The 17,824-nt window shown below is 35.8% G+C and overlaps 1 protein-coding gene across 1 annotated transcript in view; it reads right to left on the reverse strand.

The window, feature by feature from the left end:
• Positions 1-17,824, reverse strand: part of ITFG1 (integrin alpha FG-GAP repeat containing 1) — a 71,095-nt gene that overhangs the window by 46,824 nt on the left and 6,447 nt on the right. The window contains exons 7-8 of the mRNA XM_026036480.1: positions 3,401-3,462; positions 1,118-1,202 (exon numbers count right to left, since the gene is read on the reverse strand). Of these exons, the coding sequence (XP_025892265.1) occupies positions 1,118-1,202; positions 3,401-3,462 (147 nt within the window). The remainder of the gene's footprint in view (positions 1-1,117; positions 1,203-3,400; positions 3,463-17,824) is intronic.

A 17,824-nucleotide genomic window follows, 5' to 3' on the forward strand; every position in this document is an offset into this window, starting at 1 on the left:
GAAATGGCAGCTATTATTTGACTTCCTTGAAGCTGTACTTTATAAAGAATGTGGACTCCAAAATTATATTCCTTGATTTCTTGTATATATTATTTTAGCACTTTATTCACTTCAATATTCTCAAAAGCTGTAGAATGAGAAAATAACTATTGATTCTGTTGATTATTCCAAAACTAGCGCTGGGAAGATGAAGAAAAAATCTGATGCGCTACTTGATTTCCTCCCCACTGTTACAGCAGAGGAAAGATTCATTTACTATAAATCCCTGATTTACTAGAGATCTCTGAACCCATAGCTGCTACAGAAGAGACTAATGCAAGTCAACTGTTCAGCAGAGATGCCCTTAGCTAAAGGTCAGCTAACAGCTTTCCTCCAAGGGTTAAGAATATACTTAAATGGCAGTATAGAAGAATAGAACCAGATTTTGATATGGAGTCGACTCCAATAAATGCCACAGTTGCTAAAACCAAAATGATGTAACAAGGTACCACTTGACAGTATTTAAAGGCAAGTTCAGGCTGACAGTTAAAAAGGAATCTGCCTTTCAATAAGGTCAGAATCAGCCTTGTAGCACTTCTACTTGGGTAGCAAAATTCTGATTTTAGTACATGGGGGGAAGATTTGTTAATGGGAACAAAATTCTTATTAATTGGAACTAAACAATTTATGAACATTGACTCAATGTTTTATGTAAAGAAAATGTTTTAGAGGAACCATTGCACACTAAATGCAGGTTTGCCTGTTTAGGAAAAAAAAGATACTGGAAAAAAAAAGGATTTATATGTCTGACAAAAATAGGTTAGACATTGTATTATGCCTCAAAACAACTGTAAATGTCTTCAAATATGGCTTTCAAACATTAGACATATGTGATACAGGATTTGACAGAACAGTCAATGCTGAATAAAGTTGAGTTTATTAATACATTATCTGCAGATATTTCAAGACCTATACTTAAGGAGATTTAATTGTTATCAATTAAAAAAAAAAGGAGAGAAGGAAGTAGGGAGAACAGCTTTGTAACTAAATATTTTTATTCTTTTGTTCTTTGATTTAGAATAGCTAACCAAATTAATAGCAGCATAGGCTGTAAGTAATTTATGAAAATAAAACTCACCAAAATCAGCAAAAACGGACTGTCCAACAACTTGCATACCCTCAGGTTTTTCCTTACTTTTTCCCACTCTAGAGAAGTTCCCATCCTATCGAGAGGATAAAAACAAGAGAAAAACTCAAATATAGACATAATGATAAAGTTTGACTTTTGAACTACAGATAACAAGAACAGATTTTCCTGGAATGCTTCATTACATATTTTTCCAAATATGTAATGCAAATATGCAAATATCAAGGAGGCAGATCAATGGAAAACACAGAGCTTCAACATTATACCTCTTGATGCAACACCTCTTTTTCATGCTCATTATGTCTACTCTAATATCACTATTTTCATTAGTGAATTAATACATTGTATTAATGCAGCAAGATATTTACCAAAGATGAAGAAGAAAATGGTGTATTTGGTTCAACAGAATTATCTGGCCTCAGGCTTGAGGTCATAACCTTAATTCATGCAAATCATCTCCATGCAGTAAAGAACTTTGGCCCTTAGCTCCACTGACCATCAGAAAAGGATATCATAAAGGCAAGTATTTTAGAAGCATTTGATAGCATAGTACAGCTATGTAGAGAGATTTAATAGCTTCTAATAGGCCAATGCAGGTCTTAAGATTGGTACGTGTACTCCAGAGAATTCTAAAATGTATGAGATATTTTCCTAGGCTGAATATTTCAAAGCACAGGATTCATTCTTTCCAAATAGAGAATTAATCTAAGTATACTAAATGTATTATGTAGGAATATATTCAGAATGCATAAATTTAGAGCCCCCCCTTTTGTAGGAAAATTGAAAATAAATTACATAAAAAGAAAGAGCAACTGCTTTTTTTTTTTTTTTTATTCTTTTGAATCAGCTCTTCTTACATTTAAAGACCACCTGGCAGCTGAGAAACAGAAAAGCTTGGTTTCTTTTTTGTTTTGTTTTTAACATTTCCAGCTCAGCAGCTGGCTGAAGAATGCCATGCTGACACAGGCAGGATTATATTCCTAGTTGCATGCTGATTCACTGTGATATGATGGATACGTTTCCAGGTAAATGTGGCCTTAAAAATCTATTTCTCAGCTAATTAGAAAAAAAACATTAATCATCATCTATTAAAACAAAAAGGCAAAATTTAATATATGTACATGCTAGGCTTAACTACAGTTCTTCTGGATAGAGACATCTGGATGGCACTGAAAGAAATGAACTTGCTACGAAGTAGGGACAGCAACAGCTCTCAAATACTGCAGGGAATGCCCCCAACAAGGACGATGTTTTCCTTCCAATCACATAACTCAGGATAATTCCAACTCTTTCAATAATATTTCACAAAAATCTTGAAAAAGTTCTGAAAAAAATGTAAAGCAAATTATGGGCATTTCTCTGTAACCTCTTCCTTTCAATAATCTATGAAATGCTGATAATTTTATAACTCCTAACCTTCCTTTTTAATCTCCATTTACTCCCGGTCTACTCTCAGCAATACTCCCCCTGCCTACCCTCAGGCCTCTTGCTCTCCTTCCACTGCTTTTCAGTGTTGTTGTTGTTGTTTTTTCCCCTCGATTTCTCTCTCTCATTTTGTTAGTTTATGAAATTCCATCAGTTTATTTCAGAAAGGAAGCAAAGAGTGTAGGCCCACTCCCAAGTACTGCTGTTTAATTTTTCCTGTTTTAAATATGTTTGAATTCTTTCAGGTATTCGTAATATTTGTCTTAAGTGGTATTTTGATATGTAGAAGGCACACAAAGTCAAACTCTTAAGTGACCTTGCCTTGTATTCCCTGAATATCTACTGAGTGGGCATAGGATGAGTGTGAAGAGTAATTTGGAGATCTTCCAAATCCACCTGGATGTGACCCCGTGCCACATGCTCCAGCTGTCCATGCTTGAGCAGGAGGGTTGGATTAGATGATCTCTAGAGGTCCCTTCCAACCTCAACCATCCTGTGAATCTATGAATAGCAAACTTGGTATAAAGGATGCACAACTTAGCTTTAAATCAATTTACATTACTATCTGGTATAGACAATGAGATTCTTCACTCATTTTAGCCATTTCTACAGGTTAATGCGTTATGGATGTTGGTTGAATGGTATACTTGATAGCTAAAAATCTGCAGAGGAATATACACTGAGTAATAATCTCCTCTAATGATATTCTGCAGACCAAATGTAATATTACAGTTAGTGTGTCTTACCATCTTTTCCACTCATTCCTAAACCCAGGAATGACAGGTAGCCTTGTCTCTTTCTAAAGTTATTATGTGTTAACAGAATAGTTACTTTGTTTTTTCTCCTTACCTTATTTATCCAAGTCTCAAACTGTATGTTTTGTGAATCTGGTAGTGTAGTAAGGAACAAATCTGCAAAGATAAACAGAAGAGAAATAAAATATTTTACATTAGACTACATGTAAATATTTATATCACTCCACAAAGATACTATAGCATTCTTATGTAAAATACATATATATAACTCATAACTTAAATTTATATTCCAGTTGTGTTTTGAATGCATATGTATTAAACAAGTAAGATCAAAAAAAAAAAAAAAAAAAAAAACCTACTTTCATCCCTTGTAATCTTTCTTATAAACATACCTATCTTCTGCACTCACCTTCTGCTTTTGTATTGGTTTTATATGTTAGTCTCACATGTTCTAGTGTTGAAATGTTATGTATGCACACTGGCAACACTTATTTAGGTGATGTTAGGTCTCACACCTAAAACTTACATGCCATTACATTTTTAACAAGTTAAAACTAAAACTGAAAACAGCTAACAGCAACAAAATTCTCTTAATGGTGGAACAGTCCAAAGAGGGCCTCAGAGGTTTTATTAGGAAAAGCAGAAAAGGAAGAGGTGAGGAAAACAGTGAAGCGAATTAAAAAAAAAGTTTAGTGCATTGAAAAAACTGTTAGAAAAATATCCTTTAGCTTTAAGTACTCATCTGCTTTTTTTCAATGTCTTCCTCCCCCAGTTTATAGCATCACTATTTGAATTAGAACATGATGTTTATTCTGCAGGCAGAAAAAACGACTTTATAAAAACTAAATATTAATGCCTTCCCCTGAGGTGAGCTGCTGAATAAGCAGGTGGGATGCTGTTCAGGGAATTTCCAGTGACACACTAGGGCCTATTGTCTTCCATCAAAAAATAAAGTTCTGCTTATAGATTCCTCCCACCCACTCCTAACCCTGAAAAATACGCTAGTTAATTTTATTTCCCTGAAACCTGAATTGTATACTAAGACACCATACAGTATACAATCGTCAAAATCTGCATAATTGACACTATTTTGATTATTATAGGTACAACTAGGACTTAAGATTTTTTATTAGAAAGTGAATTTTCATGTTCAAATAATAATCTCAAGTAGGTTGTAGCACACTTGTGTTGTAATCAGTACTGGAATTTGCAATTCCTGTGGGCTGGGTATATAGATCATGTCACAACAGTAGCTTTAGGCATTAGAAACAACTTCAGAGCAAACGACTAATACCTGATTGGTAAATAAAATAAGTTGCCTGACCTTTCCTAACCTTTAGCAGACATTTGGGTTGGCACTAGGGCTGTGTTTCGCTCACTTCCCTGACTCCATTTCCCGCTGTGTAGTCATGACCTCCTACCTTTAACTGCTCACGCCATGTCCCTGCCCGGAGTGTGATCTTGGGGAGCACTGACCTGGCATTGCCTGGTAACACAACGCTGAGACACGGTGACCATCCCACCTCAGAAATAGCCATGGGAAACGCAGCCCTAACCAGATGGCATTACATAAATGCACCAAAGTAAATGAAGTTCTGCTTCTAGGTAGAAAAGTCCAAATAGAAAATACAGATACAAGTGAACTATGTTCACAGAACAGCATTATCCCTTATAGAGATTTAGCTTGTAATGGAATTCCATTTAACGATCATGCTTAATTTTAAAACCTTTCATAATGGCAAATGCCGTAACTTGTGTGTTAAGAAAAAAAAATCCTTTGATAGAAAAAAATGTGGCATTGCATATAATATCCTTACAGTAGATCATTTAGAAGAGAGAGAAAAGAAAGTCCTTAACTTATTGGAAGCCACATTAACAATACTAAAAATTAAAGTATCCATAAGTAGCAATATAGGGTTTTTTTTTTAAGTTTTATTTTGAGCTTTACAGAGCAAATGTCTCAGATCACAGCTCTTCAGAGAACATAATGGCCACGTTCTGACTACAAATATTCCAGATTGTAGCTCTAGCTAAGCAGAACAACGGGAGCCAGCTGCTCACTGTGACTGGGGAACAGCAACAGCGATGGAAACTGCACAGGATACTTAGCCCTAATCTTGAAACACAGCCATTTCCAGCTCACTCCAATATCAGTAAATTACTTTAACAAAGCACAAACAAGTACACTGTTACACTAATACATACGATTTGTGAAAGCATGGGACCAAAGGAAAGTTTGACGTTTTTCTTACATATTAAAAAATATATATATTTTTTACTTTCTCAGTGTAATGCAGACTACATCAATTGTTTTGTCCCAACTTAAACTGATACCATAACAACCATATAAAAAAATGCGGAAATACAACTGCATGGGCAATTGCAATACCAAGAAGGCAAGGAATGACAGGCATATAGAACCCCAGACAGTAGAGTCTGAATCAAAAGTAGCTTTAAAATAAACATTAAACATTGGGTGAGGCAGGGAGTGTGAGGAGGAGGGAACAGGAGGAGAGAGCCACAGGGGCTGCGATGTCACCCAGCTTAATAATAAAAATAACAAATACATTTAGCTATCCACCGTGTGGGAGGAATACATCAAGACACTAAATGCAAGTCAGACTACAAAGAGCTAATGCAAAGGCAATAATTTTAGATGTCTAACATGTTTACTATGTTAAGAAAAAAAGAAAAAAAAAAGGAGGTGCTTACAGATGTAAAGTCTTTGTTCCTCCACTGTACAAGCCTGGCATTTAAATGCGAACACATTTGTTTCACATTTTGAAACTATGAGACAGCTATGCTTTTGGAGGATGCAACCTAAAGTATGCTTCTTTGGTTTGCAAGAGAGCTGTGCTGAATAATGTCCTCTACAGTAACTCAAAGCTGACTAAATTCAGCCACATACCTTTATTTCACCAAGAAGTACCCCCTCAAAACAAAAACAACATAACACACAACAGCCCATCTTTCACTTTAACCCTTCAAATACTTCACCGTCTCTCCTTTTCCCTAACTTGAGGCATATACATCATGTTCAACCAATGTTCAACCAAGAGCACAGACATGCCCACAACAGTTCCCAGCCACTGCATGTTACCAGCACAGTGCAACGCTCCTATGCAGGGCAAGACAGCAGCTGGCACAGCAGAAACACCATCGATAAACTAGTGCCACGCTGCTCTGAAGCTACTACCATGAGCCATGTTTTCCCATCCGACACACTGATACACACACAACAACAAATCCCCTGGGCACACCATGAGTTCAAACGTTTCAACCGCTATTATAATGCCAATTGTCCTCCTTTTTTTAATCCTTAAGCCTTCTTACATAGCACACATCTCAAATTCTCATACATATTTTGTTAGTGTGTGAATCAAGAAACTAAATGCTTAATATTTAGAAGTAAATTTCCTTTCTGAAAAAGAGTAAGAGGATTCAAAGCAGACAAAATAAAACATTTATTTATGGGAAAAGCAGCATAAAAATACTTCATATAATAGAACTTGAAAAGTTAGTTCTCTAAGGATATGCTGCCATGTTGCCTTTGGCAGGCAGTTCTGGTAGCAATTTCAGCTGCAGTAAACAGAAACCGTCTGCACACAGGTCTGCAAGTTTAAAAAGCAAAGATAGAGTACTGAGTGCTGGATAATGTGCTCTGCTCAGATGCTCATGGATATATACTTACATATACTTACAACCGGTATTTATATGCTTAAATAGCTCTGAGCTCAAGGAACTTCAGTACCTACACCATACACAAACATTATTATGGAAACTTTGACTGGACAACAGCTACACAAATGGATGTTAAAAGTAATGGGAAAGGAAGCATCTTCTAACAACCTCATTAGAACAGTTAATAGATTCTGGAGAAACGCCATGGAAATGGACTGCAGTGGGATAGAATTAGCCTGGCCACTTTCTAAACAGTCTATTCCTACTGCTGCTGCCAGGGAGAGGGTGTTGCTGTGAGGATCACTAGGCTAAACCTGTAGGGCAATTCTTATGCTCTCAACTTGTGACAACAGGTTAAAAAAAGATGAGTAGGATCCTTGACAGTTGGGACATTTCTTTGCTACAGAACCCCGCTCCCAATAGCGGATCCATCCCCCATCCTCATCCCACAATATTCTGCACCCAATCCCAGGCTCTCTCATCTCAGGCTTATGCAACTATGCTACTCTTATCCCACACACTCCTAGATCCATCTCTAGTGACTTCTAATCCATCTGTTAACACCCTCAGTTTGCAGCAGTTCACCACCCCGTGTTTGTTTCTCACCCGCTCCTTCTTGATTCCCTACTTTCAGCTCAGATTCTTTACCACCTACTGACATATTCCTCCTCCTTCCTGTACACCACCTACACGTTTGCTCCCTGTGTTAAGGGTCCAAACGCTGGCTACTCTAGGGCTGCAATGAATGGGAAGACTGTGTTAATCCCAGGCTGTGATATGATCTATACAGATAGATATTTTATCAATTAAGGAAAACAAACACACACTCCTGTATTATTTCTAAAACATGTTTCAAATTGACCAAACTTCAATGGGCTACATATTACAATGGCAAAAGCCTGTTCAAAAATATCTTCCTGTCTTCAGAGCATATGTTTCAAATCCTGTTTCCAAAGGAAACAAACAAGTGTTAGATTATTTAGGAGGAAAAAAAAATGATTATCAAGTACTCAGCTCCACCTCCGCTTCAGTTTGTGAAAACTGCTAAGCAAGTATAACTGAAGGTTAGGAGGGGCTCTAGCTGGTGGAAGATGGATACCTCTCAAGACCTCAGCCCAACTGCAGAATTTCAAGCATCTTACTAGAGGAGAAAGAAAGTATTCCCAACTCTACTTCCAACAGCCCTTTTTCTTATTAGTACTGCTAGGAAACAACAACAACAAAAAATAGAGCAAAATTTGTGTGTTTATGTTTGCTACTGAATATCCTGAATTTTCCTTCACTTTTGAGTGTTGTAAAAAACAGCACTATTTATAGACTGAGTGTTCATTTCGCTAATGACTGATGTGACCTTTCTGTTTAATGTCAGAGGGCTTTACTTCAGAATCAGAAACTTCAGCATCTCTGCTTGTCTTCAGGACCACTATGTTACAAACAATATTCATTTAAGCTACAGCTTGACTTTGCATTTTACCTCAGAACTTTAAGCTAATAAAAATAAAAAATAAAAATGCCTTAAAAAAACACTATCAAAATGCAAGAATAGGAATGTGAGCTTCCATCTTATAAGACACTAACTGAACAGAACACATATTTGTACCTATAAAACAATCCTTGCATCCCTGTTTACATGAGAGATCAGATACGAATATTTATGTGGGAGATTAGGACACATATTTAATAATCATTTAGTCAGAGGTTACTTGCAGGTATAAATGTGTCTACTTGTATGTATCAGCACATGGAAATAACATGCTGAACTAGGGAAAAAGGGAAAAAAATCACTTTCAGGCATTCCAGGTAATTTTGATATGTACAATTTAATTTTATGCAACAGCATTATAGTTGCAGTCAATTTTATTTCCTTACTATGTATTTCTTTCTGGTTTTGCTTCTATTAATAGATTTTGTACTTGCGTTAATAATTTTTGCACTCAGGTATAGGAGCCTTTCATTATTTGTTACTCAGATTTGTCCGGCAATCAGTGAGTGGGGATTTTGGGGGCCAGTAATGAATGTTACAAAACAGTTGGCATTCAGATTGTACAAAGAACATGGCTAGCTAAAATAGTTCAGTTTTTACAGTATAGATATAAGGACAAGTACCAATACCAATGAATTTGCAATTAACTTGTCATGAATTTTTGGTACTGTTCACACAAAATAGTAAGTCTGAGAATCATTCCATCCAATAATGTCATCTTCTGAAACATTTAAGCAAAATGAAAGGACATTCCGAACAAGCTAATTTGTTTTCCAAATTTTTAGGAAATGTGTTTATATTAAAAGAGATTGTGAATCACTTTTCCATGAGAGGCAGTACTAAAGCTTTTCAAATGAATCTTTCAAAAATTAATGTTTATCAGAGCTATGTAGTAAAGCAGATTATAAACAACTATAAACAATATTAGAACATTTCAATTCCTGTTCATTATTGAGTGACTATAGAAAAAGATATGTACTTATTAATTCACAAGTATCATTTAAATGGAAAAGCTGTAAATTAGTTTTATGCAGAACATTTATGTTTCTGATTATGCAAATCAGGTGGGACTATTCTTCTTTCAGCATTTAAAATACAACATGTTTCACAGCGCAAATTCTATTTATCTTCAGGAAAAAAAAAGCCAGTAATGTATTTTCAAGCAACTGAAGATGACCACTCAGCATTAAGAGTACTTTCAGAACCCTTTTTCATATTTAGTGCTTCCTAGGCACTCCAGTGCTATTTGGCCCAGAACCAGTTTTCCTCTTGCTTATAACAGCTATCGATTCCCATAAAAATATTTTAGCAACCTATATTTCCTTAATGATAATAGGATACAGACGATGCATCTTTGTAAAGCATGCCAGTATCCTCCAACAGTAAAATTTGAGCAGAACTCAACCTGTAGTTTGAACTGCAACATAGCTGTATCAGTAATAAGCAATTCAGGATGAGGCTCTCTTCCTAAATATACTTCTAAATTTCTAAATTCCTAAGGTTTTGTATTTAATATCATTATACAACTCTTCAGCTACCAGATCTCTCACTGGGTACCTTATCCTTTCCAGAAGAGTTAGTGTTGGAAGGGACCTTTGCAGATGGGCTCAACTATTTTGTTACAAAATGAATATACTAGTTTCCAAATTAGACTTCTCAAACCTAATTACTTTTCCATTTCCAAATTCTCACTCAACTAACAGGGAACCACAGAGATGTCTCCTTTGCAGGTAAGAATGGAAAGACAGCAAGACAGGCCAGGTATCTCAATGATGCTAAAGCAGATTTCATTTATGGTTGATCTCTTCTCCCCTACCACCCAGTTCTCATATATAAATAACCTACTTAGCAAAAAAAGTCAGAAAATCAACAAAATACAAAATGATTTAGCAAGTACTTTGATTCTTTCATCACTCTGGAAAATCGACTAGCTTTAGTGTTATGCATACAGCTATCATCTACTGCAGACATTCTTTCTGTTGTAATAACCAAAAATACATTAGGTAAAGAAATAATAATAATAAAACAATATCCAGACTGAGAATTTAGTATGGAACAGCAATCTGCTCTGATATTATTGTATTTTCTTTCAGCTACCTTTTTGACAAGCTGCACACATTGAAGAGTAATATTCCTAAACAGCAGGCCTTCAAATAGCCTGCATCGTTAGGCATGCCATGCTAGGGAAGGAATTTCTCAGCCTTAAAGAGGTAAAATAGAGGCTGCATGTGCACACTTGCACAGGCATGTGTTGATACAGAAGTCATACTGCCTTTAAGCTAATATACTGTATGTCTGAAGAAACTAGCTACGACCCCAAAATGCCTTGCTCTATTGCCATTTCTAAATCTATTATTTCACTGACTGGCTGGGTCCCTTTGAAGTCTTGCTGATTTCCTTCAATACCTTCTATACTGAATCTGCTTCTTCCTACAAAATTATTTTTCTCTTTATCAGTGAATCATCATAGTACTTTTCCAGCATTTCCCTGCCATGCACAGGTCTGGCCTTCCAGGATGAAGAGGTGCTGTCTAGTATCCAACCTTACTCCTGGATCTTTTTAACTCCAGAGAAATGAGATGCACAAATGTTTACTTCAACTACAGAAATAAGCAAGGTTTTGCTTCCCTTACTTACATGATTTTACTTACATGATTTTAGATGGTGGACTAAGTAGCCCTTTTTGCCAGACTGCTGACAAAACCCTGATAGATTTGCTTCAGAAGGAGATGGCATTTGTAAATCAGGACCCGAGTCTGAGAAGGATAAGACTGAGGTAAAAGCCATCTCTGCTATAAAGAGCTGCTTTTTCTGCAAGGCAAAACCAAAGACATCTTCTTTACCCTCTTCACTCAGGAAAGACAATTTTTGGCCTAGCTCCTTCCTGCAGCATCTTGGAAAACAGAGACCCTCTGTGGGCATAGCAGCATCTCTAATTAATACCGCCTTGTGTAACTGGTGTTCAGAGAGAGGAGCAAGACAATCATCTGCCATCAGCCTCACAGCGCTCGGCAGCCTGGCTCCCGCTGCACTGCCCACCAGCTTAACGGCTCGGCCCAATTCCCATCAGTTCTGCCTTTTCCCACAATTAGCACTTACTGGCTTTTATAGTCCCAGTTAGAAAGTATCTAGTCTTTATTCTTTAGAGGGACAATGACACATTGAAATGTCATTAAATGACATGGAATTTTAGAAGTGCGTATTTGGGGGGTTAGATTAAAATGGTTATAAGTTAATTCCACCAGTATGCACTCCAGTGGCTTGGCTGTAATGATACATATTCCCTGAAAAAATATAAAGAAGAAATAGAGTGGGTTGATATGCAGCAGACAGTGTTAAAAGACAACAAGCACTGCCTTTCCATTTCTTAAGTATTTCATTGATCCTGTGGAGAAAAAAAGAAGAATCAAAAATATAGTTACCTGATAACAGCAGTAGTCAGCACTGAAATCCACTACTGTACCCAACTGACAGTAATTACAACCATCCTGACCTCTTCTCAAGACTTGGATTTTTTTTTTCTTATTTAAACCTTAAGACATATTGCTTTTTTCACCACTTTGCATTTGGTATCAAAATTGATGTATTCACTGCAATATCAGAAATAACTCTCACCAAAAGTAAATCACTTTGGCACACTTAAACAGTAAGAAAATCTGCAATCTTGAAAAAAGATTGATCTCAGCAGTGAGGTATGAGTCAAAACTAATTTTTAAATAAACATGTTTCCCAGTGCTAAAGCTTTATCCTCACAGATAGAAGTCACTGCCATGAAAGAGTGTTTTTCTCTTTTCAGCTCTTCCATTAGCCTACTTCAATCATTCCAATTAGAATTTACTCTGGAATTACTCAGAAACACTCATACTTATGCAAATAGTACAGCATGCATATTCCCTTATCTCTTGGAAAACATCTGTCAGACCTCAGTCATGTTCATGTCTGTTTGGCCTACAAGTATAAAGCAAGTCAGGTTAAGCCCAACGCTGAGGACTTTCTAGAAGATCGCACTGGGTCTGCCTTCCGAAAGCTTAGGCAAAACTTTGAGATAAAACTGGTGTTTCTTTTCTCTAGAGAGCCCTATTCATTCCTTATCTGTCCTAAGGAGGAAAGTTACGAGCAAGAAAAGTGATAATGGCAAAAACAGAGCTGTCTCAGCAGCCTAAGGAAGAGATGTAGTTAATTTAACCAATACTGGCTTCATCTTGTGAAAGAGCAGGGAGTTATTCTGCTCTTGTGCAGTGTTCAAAACCAAGTGGATGAATGCAAATTAAAATAAAAGGATAACACTTTACACAGAATCTGTACTGAGAGATAACAGATTTGCAAATAGCAAAACAAACGCTGCTTTCCTCTCTATTCAAGCAATGAAACAGTGACCTAGCATTACTGAATACTTTTCTTGGAAAAGAAGAATAAGGTCAAAAGAGTAAAAGCAATTTTAGTCTAGAATGAAGAGAGTTTATGCGTCTCTGTGTGTGTGTGTGTGTGTGTGTGTGTGTATTTAAAGTGCCACTCATGATAAATAAACAAATTATTTGGCCTTTTGTAGCTTATAATCATAATAGTTATGGTTGTTTTAACACAAAGTTTTAGTTACATTTTGATAGATACAGCATCTAGCTACTTTAAAAAGAGAATTTAAAAGTGAATCTATTAGGTAAAATAAGCTCTGAGGATAATACATATGTAGAAAGAGGCTAGCAGCTTCCACCAAGAGCCAATACCAATAATATAATCTAATTAGATAAAAATTTGACATTAAGCATAACAGTGTCTTCAGAATTAAAATTTAATGGATTACAACTCAAAAATCACCTGGGAGCTGAATGATTAGCTTTCAGGAAGAAAACAATCTACATTTATGGGTATAAACTGAGACACAGGACTCAAAAAGAAAACACATTGTAAACGTTCTGGGACATTAGGTTTCTAGATTCCCAAAGCAAAACAACATCAGAGAATTAACCATCAGAAAACAGTGAAGAGATTAGCAATTAGTTTATAGCAAGCTGTTACTGGCTAATGATTTTTCCTCTTTAGTTTTCCCAAAATCAGATTTATGAATTTTCTTTCACTGTATGTGAACAGCTCCAGAAATATTTGAAACTACCCTCGTTCTATGCCAGGGTTTAACTGACAGACAGGTTACAAAAGCAATACTTCCAAACTTGGGAATTGCATAACTGAATAAGGCATGGAATACTTTAATGCATTCAAAGATATATGAAGACTGATACAGTATAATTCACAATACAGTATGATTCACAGTCCAGGCAGTTTGTCTCATGTATATGAATGCATTTAAATACTTGCAGGGCCATGAGCACTGATTGGACTGAAGCAATGAAGCTACTTTTTACCTCCTTCACTATCAGTCAAAAGAGTTAAACCTCGGTGAAGTGCTACTTCTAAGTTACATAATGTAAATCCTTTGGACTTTTTGAGAGTGGCTTCTCACTTGAGGAATGTGCTTTGGAGATGCTTACCTGGGCTGTCATGCTCTATAACATATACTTGAAGTCAAGGGCATTCAGGGAGATTATTACTAGCTTTAAGATTGTTTCTTTAACCTAGCTGTTAATCACGCTCATCCTTAATTAGTAGATACCTGAATAATACTGCATTATTCAGGTGTGAATAAAAACATATGACTATATCTAACATCTTTAACTATGGCCCCTATCTCATACCTTTAGATATATAAAAAGCAGCAATTACACATTTCTTGCCGAAATGATTGCTCAAGTCAGGAAGATATCAAATGGCATATCAAATTGATCCAGAGGAATAACCACAAAAGTTCATTTGCAGATGTTGTACTTTTTAGTATTAAGAAGTCATTAAGATTCATATTTAAATATACAGTTAAATTTACTTTTTAAAGGTATTGATATTCTACTTTTCATGAAAACAAAAGAAACAGGCAAAATCCTTAACAAACTGCTGAAGAAAAATTTAACTACAACATTTAAACGCACATCCAAATATACCCAACAAAAGACAATAGAACTACTTCTATCTGAAGTTCAGTGATGCCTTTATATGCAAAACCCTTGCATGTCAATTTAACAGGACACCCCACTGTATCAAAGTGTATGGCTTTCTTAAGTCCAGACATTTGAAAACATGACTATGAGATAGATTAATGCTACTGTAATACTACTGTATTGCTTAACAAAGGTCAGGTGTGTAACACTAAAAATTCACTGATACATTTTAAACCAATACTGACTGTTTTCTAGGAAGCTTTACTTAGTGATTAGGTAAATGACTTAAATTTAAGAACATTTAAGTGAAAGAGCAAAATGATTAGAACATCTAACAATGAAGGAAAGGCTATGGGTGCTGGGATTGCTTAACCTTGAGAAGGGCTGGGAAGGAGGCTCATCAATGTTTTTAAGTATCTGATGAGAAGGAAAAGAGAAGACAAACTTAAACTCTTCTCAGTGGTGCCAGTGACAGGCTGAGAGGCAATAGGCACAAACTGATACATAATAATTTCCACTTAAATTTAAGAATAAGCTTTATCAATCGGAGTGACTGGTTACTAGAACAGGTTGCCCAGAGAGGCAGTGGAGTCCCTGTGCTCGGGATAATGCCCACGTAATGCCTGTACACTAGATTCTTGAATTTTCTATTTACTTTTTTTCTCATTCACAAAGCACGCAGACACCCTTCAATAACAACTGCATACTTTTGCAATTTTTTATATGAATTACGAAGAGTTCCTAACTCAGAATTGCTTACTGAATTAAAAATTATACGCAGCTGCAATTTCTACATGATGACATTCTATTTAAAAACAGCAGCAGCATTACTAACCGAAACAACCTAGTTTAAATCTCTCCAAGAAAGATTAGTATCATCTTTGTTCTGGTTAGTGGATTTTTGGATTTATAAAGCCCTTACACAGTTAGCCTTTCATGAAGTATTGTTGGGATTAAAAATATCTTCATGAACATATTCTCATATAATGAAATCATAACAATTCAACTTCATTTCACCCAGAGCAAGAGAAGCGTGCCAATAAAAAGCACTGTTTTGAGGGCTTAATTTCTTGGCAGGTTGAAAATGGGTTAGTCTAGCAAAAAGATTCTGAGCCCAGAGAGGATTTTTTTTTCTTTTTTATGTCAAGCATACTTTAAATCTCCTAAGCTGTTTATAACGATACAGTTGCCAAAAATAGTCTAGCTAAAAATCACTGAATTGTCTGCACCTGTTACAGAACAGAAGAGAGCCTCAAAGCATCTCAGAATACTAGAAAATAGTCTTAACAATAAAGTAAAAGATGTGTTTGTTGTTTTAATCTGGAGAAAAAACAACAAAACCAAAACAACACCACCACAAGTGTATCCAATTTAGGTACAACTATATCTTAATATTCATGAATAGTAGCACTGCCCATGAGCACAAACTGACTTTTTCCATAGCATCAAAACAAACAAAAAACCCACAGTAAAATCAAGTATGCTATTAAGTCAACAGCATTTTAGTATGCACAGTATTCTCCTGCTTTCTCATCAATACTTCCTTTCCACCTGATACAATTTTGATCCAGACCAGGACCAGTCCTCCGTGAGGTTCTGCTCTCCCTCAAGATTTGTAGCACAGATTAATATCAAGTCACAAGAATCCTCTCATTTTCACTAACCCTGCCTGAGCTATCCAGTAAATTACAGACTTCCACTTACAGTGCAAAGAAATAAAAAAGAAAACTACGCCCCTCCCTTAGCTGGGGCACTGCTGCCTTACAGCTTCAGTAATGCTAAGGAGAAATACAGATTAAAAACAAACACAGGAACAATATCTAGCCATATTTTTCAAAGCCTATCCAGACTGCGCAGAGACATTGTGCTGGTGGTGTGCATATAACAGCAATATCAGCACCTTATTTTGGTTCTGTTTGGCAAAATCACAATATTACCCTTTTTACATAATTACTTTTTTTTTTTTAAATATCTGCTGACTACTTCTATGAGTCACTTGCCAAACTGTGCACAGACTAACACAAATTACATGAGACTGTGAGAAAATTAAACAGACATTTGTTGGAAGAAGAACAATGAAACTCAAATTGCAATTTCATGCTTGGTTAAAGGCAGGCTAAAACTACTGCTGCTGAAAGAAGAGTCTACTTTTCCTCTGTGCTTACAATGGCCTGGCAATCTTGAAGCTGCATGGTGAGTTGCATCAGTTTAATAAGCCAAGTGAAAATGAGTTTTCTTGCCCAACACATTCCCCTGCCCCAGCTATGCACTTGTTGAGCAATTGCTATAGCTGATAACTGTGCAGAAAAGTGCAGAGGATTGGTGGTGTTTTATTTTGGCAATTGGGCAGTCTTGTACTAACACCTATCAGTCATGAAATATCAGATATCACTGATATGTACACATAAAGTATTATTTTTCAGCATCATATCCATTGCTCACATATGGTCCTGATTTCACAGTGACAGCAAAAGTCAATCTCTAATTCCCCTCTTGAAAGCGGTATGTTATTTTAAAGAAAACAATTTTATGGCGATAATTTTTTCAGTTTCCTTCTAAGGATGGATTACTTTCCTTAAAATTTTCCTTAGCATGCCAGTCTATTTAAAATAAACAGACTTCAGTCTGAGGAATTACATTTTTGCTGTTATACACAAATGAAAAACACAATCTTTATACAGATTGTGGTAAGAGTTTCTATAATATTACTTTAATAGAGGAATTTCCATACAATACCAATGGAACATATTGGACATTCTGTGGATTTATATCCCTCATAAAGAGATTTAAACAGCAGTCCCCAAAGGGTGCCCACTATTTGATCAATTTCTGATTATTTACATACAATGCACATCTACTCTCCCCATTCCATTAAAACAAAATTTCAAAGGATTATGCAGCTAAGTGTTTAAGAATTGGTTATTACATGACATTGATTATGCTAAGCAATCATGTATTTAATTTTCCAGTTTGAATTTCTATTTGACAGTTTCATGCAGCAATTTGCCAGAACTAAAAAATAAGGTTTGATTATGCACTAGAAAAATCAATTTAATCTCTAACATTTAAAAGCAAATGAATTAAATAAACCTACAGTCTTCTCTCTCAATTCCATGCTACTAAATAGAAGAAAAAAACATATCAAAAAACGCACAATACAACTACAAATGAAAAATCTTTCCAAAAGGACCACATATGAATTAATATATATTGTAATGTAATATATCTAGCAGAAGACACCGCACTACAGAATTTACTGTATGAGAAACAAAGTTTAGCATAACATTTACATATACTTTTGCATACAAGTGATAAATACATTCATTACGATAACCAAGGCTAAATTGCATTGCATGTTACATCAAGA

This window comes from Nothoprocta perdicaria, unplaced genomic scaffold, assembly GCF_003342845.1.
Source record: "Nothoprocta perdicaria isolate Ctin4 unplaced genomic scaffold, notPer1 scaffold_18, whole genome shotgun sequence".
Taxonomy (NCBI): domain Eukaryota; kingdom Metazoa; phylum Chordata; class Aves; order Tinamiformes; family Tinamidae; genus Nothoprocta; species Nothoprocta perdicaria.